This window comes from Sander vitreus, chromosome 9 (assembly GCF_031162955.1).
Source record: "Sander vitreus isolate 19-12246 chromosome 9, sanVit1, whole genome shotgun sequence".
Taxonomy (NCBI): domain Eukaryota; kingdom Metazoa; phylum Chordata; class Actinopteri; order Perciformes; family Percidae; genus Sander; species Sander vitreus.
The window spans coordinates 24,087,790-24,097,190 of NC_135863.1; the positions used below are offsets into that span (position 1 = coordinate 24,087,790).

Below are 9,401 nucleotides of genomic sequence, written 5' to 3' on the forward strand. Positions count from 1 at the left end.
ACCTTAATGGGCAATAAGGTCACTGGAGATTATTTTCCCTCAAAACTTCCTGAAACAAGTTCACTAACGGCTATTGGTTATTGAGATTGCGCAGATTATCAGCAGGGTTTTCTTCTTTCTTGCAGCCTACTTTTCCTCGTCCATGCGCCTGACCGCTCACGCTGAGAAATTCAGGCTTATTGTCTGCTGTGCTCTCAGCTAACAGCTGCTAAGCCAAGGCCACATTCCCAGTATATACCCGATTCATCCAAACCATTCATCCCACACCACCAATCAGCTGCTGCGCATCCATATGTATATGTGCTGCTAAACAGAAACATAAAGGCGTGGAAATTGACCTTTCAGTCGGTGATAACTAGTTTGAAACTAAATGAAATGTCTTCCAATTTGAAGACCATATGCTCCTACAAATTATTTACGTTGATCCATTTATGTCATAAAAATTATGTCAACCTCAGAAAGAGCTGAGATGATGTGGGTTAGACACCAATATAATTATTAAAATGACTATGTCCATATTTATACACTGAATTATTGTATCACTTTTAGGCTTATCTTAATAAATGAAGATGTAAATTATACATTACATAGGCTACACAATTATTTTATAATATAAAAAATGGAAATGTAAGTGATAGGCTATCCAAAACCAAGTTTATAGTCAATAATGTATGATAAAGTGATAATTGATAAATTGATAGCTGCTAGATTTTTTTCGCCTCTTCTTCTTTTTGCGTGAAGGTTTGCGTTAACAAATGAAATTTGAACTCAAGTTTGAATTGAAGCGTCTGCAAATTCGATTAGTATCATTACTTCTTTATTCATTCCGTTCTTCTCCATCTAATAAACTTTATAAGTTTATTTGCTAATGTAAGTGTATTTGTACAAAAGACAAACAAACAAACAATCAGACATGAGCAGTTCTTGTGTCTGTCTCGGCCCGGACAGAAAGTCTTTATGACTGGGCTTTAGGCTGTTTGGGCCTATATTAAATACCTCCTTTACTTCTGTAAAATGTCTTTAAATGTGTCTTTCTGGGGGGGGACGACGACAAGTCCTGCAAAGTGGATCCGATGCAGTTACTCACTATCTCCTGTTCAACCAGGTTTCTGGTCATCGTCTTTGCTCGATTTATTTCGAGTTCTATCGCGGATGCGGTGTGCCGGGCATGGGGTTAGATAGGGGGTTTAGTGCCGGTTGCCCCCCCGGCCCAAGGCCATGAATGAGCACCCTCGGGACCAGAGGTCTCTGGAGGCTGGGATGCGGCGCGGTAGGAGTCCGGTACATACTGCTGTACATGGCTGCGGCCGCCGCGGCCGCCGTCGTGCTGTCCACGGTGCCCAGCAGGCTCGGGTGGTAGAAATAGGGCGACGGGAACATTCTCTGTAAGGCCGAGTAGTTTCCTGCTTCAGCCAGGAGCTCTAATCCGACCGCTGTTTGCCTCTTCCATTTCGTCCTGGAAACCAGATCAAAATACAACGGATGAATTATTTAATCAGTCAGCTCTCTTGCTAATTCCCAAAACGCCCCCTTAATTGGAATGCAGAGGCCTAATTATGGCAGGCACCAAATTATGGTTAAGGTTTAATTAGGCAAAAAAAAGAAAGAAATATCACTAGAAAAGACACTACTATGATATGCTTCGGTCCAAATCGATCAAAGCCTACTTCTCTCACACCTGCACAAGGCCGATACATACAGCTCTATAATAAAGGACTCCAATGCCCCTTTATTTTGAAAAGTCGAATTTTAACCTTATAGGATTTTAAAAGAAATTCTGCGGGTAAAAAACACATTTTAAACTCAGTAGTAGGCTAATACCAAGGAGGAAAAATGAGCATTCACTAAATCTATTGCACGAAATATATTGACAATTCATAATTAAATTAAAATATAGGCCTGTACATGACATGTTTAAATATATTATTATAAATACTAGGCCCAGTGGCGTTGTTAACCACAAAGGTACACGTGCAAAGCAAGTAGAAATTCTTCATAAAATGTTGATATTTTTCAGAACATCTGTAACGTCAATTTGTTCTGAAAAATATATCTTGACATGATACAGGGCGTCATTTTGAAATGTGTCATCACATGTGTCAAAATATATTCAATAAAATAAATCTTGTTATCTCAAAATACAAATGCTGAAAAATCATCGGGCCTTCCGTGCCCGCGAACGATTCAAAACTTTTGCCTGCCTGTGCTGCCACAGTGTAGTTGTAGTTGTAGTTATACACTAAGTTCGCATGGATCAGAAATGATAAGTCATAATCAAGACATCAAGAAATGTCAGACATGTGGAGTGTGAATATATGACCGGCTGAAAAAAATATTCAGCAACTTAAATACAAATAAAATGTATCATCCATGTGATCTGTACATAGACAGGCTGTGGGCCCTCAAAGTTTAACAATGTGTAATAATATGTTACCATGTTTTTTTATTTTTAATGATGAAATAGTCAGTGTGGTTCCGTTTGGTTTAAAAAGCCTACTGCTGACTTAGATCATTCCTCTAATAAAGAGTTAGTTTTTGTTTGTTTTGTTGTTGTTGTTTTTGGGGGGGGGGAAGCTAAATGAGGCTGTGTTGTTGCAGGATTGGCCCTGTTGGAGCAGTGTCTGTGTTTGTTGTGTCTGGCGGTTACCTACCGTCTGTTTTGGTACCAGGTCTTGACTTGTGTGTCTGTCAGGTTGAGAGCCGCGGCCAGGTCCATGCGGTCCTGCACGCTGAGGTATTTCTGTCGCTCAAAGCTCCTCTCCAGCTGGTTGAGCTGGTGGTCGGTAAAGGCTGTCCGTGCTTTGCGAGGCTTTTTCGTGCGCATCGGTGGACTGTCTCTGCTACTGGAGATTTCCCGGTCGCCTTCTTCTTTAGTCCCTAAACACAGAGCAAGGCGGAGGAATTAGACTAAATGGTTAAAACATAAACAATTAAGGGCCTATGCCTGGAAATGTCTCCTGTCGAAAATTGTATTCGTTCTTCCTTTCGACATTGAGCCCATTATAAAGCAACCAAAAATAACCACACGCAGGTGTGTGCTGAGCTTCCACGCCTCCAGTCAAACTTTCACCAACTTGCATAAATGCTTGCTCCAAGTGCTGCACTCACACACGTGTCATACAAAAAGGCAAAGCAAGAGCAATACTATAACATTTGTGCGTATTTGTCACCTGAAGTTTTTTGGGGTTATTTTTCCTTCAGAAAACGAGAAATCAATACGTCAATCCATCTCTATTTGTAGCCGGTTTGCAGTGCACCGTGATCCCCCCTCTAGGAAGAACAATAATCTCTCTAATTGACCCACTAGGGAGGGCCCGCGCACGGGGAGAATCACCAGGCTTACATCTGTTTTCACATCTATTAGACTAATAAAGGAAGCTGAAACTCAGACAAAGAATCACACAGTAAAATATATATATATATATATATATATATATATATATATATATATATATATACATATATATATATATATATATATATATATATATATATATATATATATATATATATATATATATATATATATATATATATATATATATATATTCATCATTAGAACTATTATTATCATTCTTAATAGGCCAAACACTATTTTTGGTCAATCCCTGGTCTATATATTTTTGTTGGCTACACTGGTTTTCGTAGCCCATAATAATTCACCTCAATTTAACAAACTGCCATTATAGTGAATGAAACGACAAAAACTAGGCTAAATGGCGTATTTCTGAGATGAACTATCTTTTACGGGCTCTTACCGTTGCATTTCATTTCACTTTGAATGTCGTCTCTTTTGTCCAACTTGCCTCTGTTTTCGTCTTGTTCCAACTTGGGCCTGAAGCCGTCCGGAGCCGTGGCACTTTCTGGTTTTGGCGTGTGATGTGGTGAGGATACACTGGTGCTGTAAGGTGCGCAGGCTGCCAGCGGTTTACTGTCGCCTAAAATGTCTTTGATTAAAAAGGAGGAGGTGGCAGTCCTCGGGGCGCAGCCGGCCCCGGCGAGCGGCTGCTGCTGCGGCGACAGCGGCAAGCTCTGCGGCTGGTTGTGGTGATGGTGGTGGTGATGCTGAAGGCTGTCCTGGACCAGATGCGGATCGGCGGCGTGCTCCATGGTGACCGAGATGGGGGATGAGGGGGCTGTTCCCACAGTGTCTATCTCCGAACATGGTGACGGGGTTGCCTGGCTCCTGAAATCCGCTGTCCTGCTGTCGCCGAGCCGAAAGTCTCCGTTCATTAGCACGGGGTTACCAGAATTAGAAGCGCTGGATAAAATAGTGTCTATCCCAAAACTCGACCCGCTGGATCCTTCCATATTAAGAAAGGAATGATGAAGTCTTCATAACAACAGTGAGAGGCTTCTCCTCCGATGCAAACCAGAAGAAAGTCAGCAAAATGAGCTCTTGAGTTGCAGCAAAAACATGAAAAATTAAAACAGTTGGCAAATAAACCCAAGAGAGAAACGAAATCCACGTTTACAAGCGGCTCCAAGATGCTACATTCAGTGGTGAAAATGCAGAAAAAGCAAAGTGTGGGACTGCGTACTCCACGTTGCTTTTTGGGTTTGGATATTGAACTTTGTGTTAAAAGTTGAGGCGTATAGAGAGATATACATAGGGCTGACTCCTCGACATCAGGCTCCCCCTTTTTGCTGCTAATCGTTCCAGTGTTGCTCTACGATGACTTCCTATACTGACGTCACGGCCCACGGCGAGGGGGCATTAATATTTTCTCCTTTATAATAAACACTCGACGTCTTTTCTCTCTTCCCCCCCCCCACCTTCCTCCGCTGCCATTGGCTTACATCGTGACCGGCTCCGGCACCTCACCAATCAGGGAGTTGTTTCTTTATCCAGACGGTTCAAGCTAACCATTGAGTTGAGTTTAATTCTAGAATAGCTCTTTAAAAAAGGAGGATAAAAAAAAAAAAAAGCATGCGTGTGCTTTAAGGCCATGCCGTACTAGTTTTGAAATATAGCTGCGACAGAAAGACAGAGAAAGTGGAAAATAAAAAAAGAAGAAGAAATGAAATTATGAGCTCTAAACAATTTGATAAAGTCTAACTAAACGGCAAAAAAAAATCCCCAGCAGTTCCAGCATATATGGTAGGGTGAATTATTAATATATCCTTTCTTTTTTTTCTTTTTTTTTTACATAGCATTTACGTTTATTGTCTCTTTCCGGAATGTATTGTTAAACTCGGCAGAGCCAAATCAGCTGTGATTTTTAAGTTTGAAAGGCTCAACTGTTGCCATCTTTTCAACTTTGTCCGTTTTCAGAACTAGTTTTGAATTAGAAATCTATTTGTAATATAAGACTATTTGAAATGCGAACATCAGGCCATGGCAGTGACACGGATGGCATATATCTTTATGGAGATATTCTCAGAGCCGAGAGGTCGACATATTTAGGAATGGGGAGGAGTGGTGGCGACTGCCATGACAGCGCATCTAGTTAATAACCATGTCATCCTAATTAGTAAAGTAATTATGAGGTGCTAATGAGCGTTCAAAGGTAGTAGGAATTCAGTACTTTCTCCCCCTCCGACGTAGATTTGAAGGCTTATGGAGGGAAATGTGCGTTGAGCTGACAAAGTGTCTGCAGAGAGGCTGCACTTGTGTATCTGGCTGATTTCTGTTCATGGGAAATGTCACTTCTCACAGAGAGGTGAATGTATGCTCGTGCTCCACTTCTTTTTTCTTTTTTTTTCTTCGGCGGACGAGACATTTTCTTTCAGATGGATTTTTCTTTCCCACTGCACAGCATCCGACCTCTTCTGGAATTTGAGGATGAATCATCGAGCGGGTTTATTTTATTAGTGTTGTTGTTTTTTCCCCCTCTTCTTCTTCTTCTTCTTCTTCTTCTTCTTCTTCTTCTTCAGCAGGTTGATAATGACGATGATGATTATTACTGATGTGAGGCGGATGAAGATTTGATGCTGTTATTCACACGCTGTTCAGAAATCCGGATTTCTAGGTTTGTTTCTGATTTAAATCATTATTATTTAAAAAAAAAAAAAAATTACAATTACCCATGGACTTAATTAAAAAGCGATGTATTTATTCTATATTATGTTCTATTGGTCTTTGCATGCAGACATTGTCAAGAAATGTATTAGAAGTAGCCTATATTAGAAGAAAAAAAAGCTACTCACCCTCTATTATATATATATATATATATATATATATATATATATATATATATATATATATATATATATATATATATAAAATTATTTAAGGTTTTTACTTTTTTTTCGTCGCTTTTTAAATTTCTCTACACCTTTACAGGGTTGCACCGGAAAATGAAAATGTTGAACTTGAATTAATAATTCAAATGCTTTGAATTACCAACAAACTGTAAAGCAGCAGCCTCTATGTTAACAGCTTTAATATTTTGAGTATATACATGAGGTAACGTTCAATGTTTGAATGTTGTTTTCTTACAGCGTTCATTTCAATTTCAGCTTTTCATTAAAAAATTGAATAGCCTAGTCTGTTTTCTATCAGGCCTTACAGCGAAAAAAAAAAAAAAATACATTAGCGTCTTCGAGCTAGGCTAAAATGTTCCTAAATGTAGCAGAAAAGTGAACTTGTATTAATCTAATAGTGTTCAGATGACTCCTCTCGCTGGGTCTGCACTGTCCCGCCCGAGATGCAGGCAGAGTTTGAGCACCAGGCGGCGACAGAGCGAGTCTGCTGGGCTGAAGTTCATGAGCAAACTGCGGCCTCACTTGCGCCTCGAACTTCACGTTTCACTTAGAAAGACTTGCTATTAAATGAATACGGACTTTAACGTGATTACCAACCCGTCAGGTATTGATGAAGCACGGTCTAAACACAACGTGACAGTCGTGGAAACAAGATTATAACAACAGCATGGCACAAATATATATATATAAAAATACATTATCTCCACAGTGGAAACCAATTAGAATATCCTGTCCACATGCAGCCTATATCATCAGGGCCCTCTAAAACCTTATTCCCTACAAATCGCTCAGATTAGATCAAAGCGACGCCATGTCAGTCAATGTGTGTGCAGGAACACGGGCTGTTCATCAACTGCAAACAGGAACAATCAATCGCGTTATTGGCTCTATGGCGCCGCAGGAGCGAATTCAATGCTACCAGTTAGGGTATCGTCTTATTGGCCTCAGCTGATGGTCGATGATGGGACAGTGTAATAGTGGCTGGCACCATATTGATTCTCTGGCGGCTTTGCGTGTAAGCTGTCACTTCACCGCTGGCGACCTTTAGGTTGCACAGTTGCAGCGTTTACACAGAGACACCCCGCATTTAGACTGTCAATCACTGCGGGGGGACATGCTGGACCGGAGAGGGAGCATTTTGGCTCCCAAGTTTAAGACACGCTAAAGGTTACAATAAATTGAAGGCTGCTTGTGTAAATGAAATCATTGGATTTTACTGCTTTGGTGATCAAAGACTGGCCGTCTCATTTTTTTTTAATTGCATAGGACCAACGTCATGAAAAGCAGGATCCAATCAGGATGGATGAGAGGTTATTTAGGGATTTGGTGATTGGTTATGACAAAAATATGCAAGTAGATAAATGATTTGTTATTGTTTTTTGGCAGGTTTTTTTCTTCTTCTAGTAATTAGCATCCAATTAGAAATACATTTAAAAAAAAATGTAAGTGTTTTTCATTACAATTTAATATAAGAATGGATACAATTGCTTTTACATTTCCAGGGGCGAAAGGTGACGTTAGCAGGAAACAGCAACAGTGACTAAACATGTAACTTATGAAGTCAATCTTAATCTTTCCTGCGTTTAAGTTATACAAAAAAAAAAAAAAATCAAGTTACATTTCAAATGAACAAAATAAAGTCTGTAATCTATTACAGTTACTAAAGAAAAAATCCCAGTCACGTATATATACACACATGCTATTTGAGCCATTAAAACATGATGATTACTCAAATTGAGACTCAAAAATGTACATTTTGTGGACTAAGACTTATGGTCATATACAAGCAAACGTACAATATTGTAATAACAACGAATCACATTTTAACAGAAGTTTTGTTTAATTCAAAGGTAACACACACAGGAGATATTAATGAATCTCAAGCAATAAAGTTGTCTTTGTTTTTTTATTTGGAACATTACTTAAAAGTTCATACTGTTATGAAAATGTCCAGAGCAGTGGCATGTGCAAGGTGTGGTCTAATGTCTGGCAGACCATCCCATCATAGTGCTGTAGTCCTAGACAGATGGCCAGGGAATAACATTGATTAAAAGCTGCAAAAGGACAAGCTTTCTAACGGTATGTACAAAGTCAGAAGGTCACAGTGACTAATCAAACCTATACCACCCAGATATCTTCTCTTCGGTAGTCAATGTTTAAGTAGGAGGAATGCATTTTATTAAAAAGCTAAACGTTTTATTCGTCCACGTGGCAGGATATGGAGCGACTGGCTATTTTATAAAATGTACACTCTGCTGGATTATTCACCAAATCAAATCCTTTAAAATCCTATAGAACCATGTTTGTGCAAATCACTCTGCTGCAATAAAGACTTCTAGTAAGAAAAAAAAAAAAAAAAAAAAGTGAAAATGAACCTCTGTAAAATATCTTCCCAAACTTCAACAGCATTTTAAACACCTGGGCACATGGAGGTCTCATGTGTTCTGAAGTATCTTGCTTCTGCAAACATCACACATCTTTTTGTGTGTGTTTGTGTCATTTCCGAGAGGTCACGCTGGTAAGCCGAGAGAGAATGTATGCTTTAGAGGAGTATACTGTTGGAAACTTACTTCCAAAATCTTGTGATTCTTTAGCAATTGACACAGAGGTTCCTGAAATACATTTCAGTGAAAGCATCTTTGCACTTTTATTAGTGACAGCACTTGAAAAGTTACGTTTGGTATCTTTTAGATGTTTGGCTCAGAAAAAAAGAGGCAATATCATATAACATTTCTATTTTCCTTTCAAACTTCAGTATCAAAATGTGTATGTTTACCTTCTTTAGCTTTGTTGTGCTTGCTTTCAGCCGTATGTCTACTTCTGTGTATGTACTTTGAGACAAGCCGGAGTCAAATTCCCTGTATGTGATCACACTTACTCGGCCATTAAAGCTTATTCTGATTTTCGTTAACCCAGTCAACTCATTTAGCTGGTTGTACTTGTTATGCGTCATTTCCACAGCTCCAAAATCATATATATCATAATATCACTATCATAACAATTAAACTCACTGCATAAGTGCCTTTTTATTCATCTGCTTGCGATGACAGATAACCTATATTCCACGCACTTTCATTTATAATTGCCTATATGCAGCGGTGTAATACATTAGGTTTGGATGTGATTGGTGCATTTAATTAGCTTAAATATGACTTGCAGACCACTTTGTGGGGGATGCTGGTGCAACTAAGGCA

General features: G+C 39.3%; 1 protein-coding gene across 1 annotated transcript; it reads right to left on the reverse strand.

Moving 5' to 3' along the window:
- Nucleotides 1–1,143: 1,143 nt before the first annotated feature.
- On the reverse strand, nucleotides 1,144–4,311 carry barhl2 (BarH-like homeobox 2). Its single transcript, XM_078258192.1, has 3 exons — nucleotides 3,759–4,311; nucleotides 2,652–2,877; nucleotides 1,144–1,456 (listed from the first exon to the last, which is right to left on the reverse strand). The coding sequence occupies exons 1-3, from the start codon at nucleotides 4,309–4,311 to the stop codon at nucleotides 1,144–1,146; spliced, it is 1,092 nt and encodes a 363-aa protein (XP_078114318.1).
- Nucleotides 4,312–9,401: the final 5,090 nt, after the last annotated feature.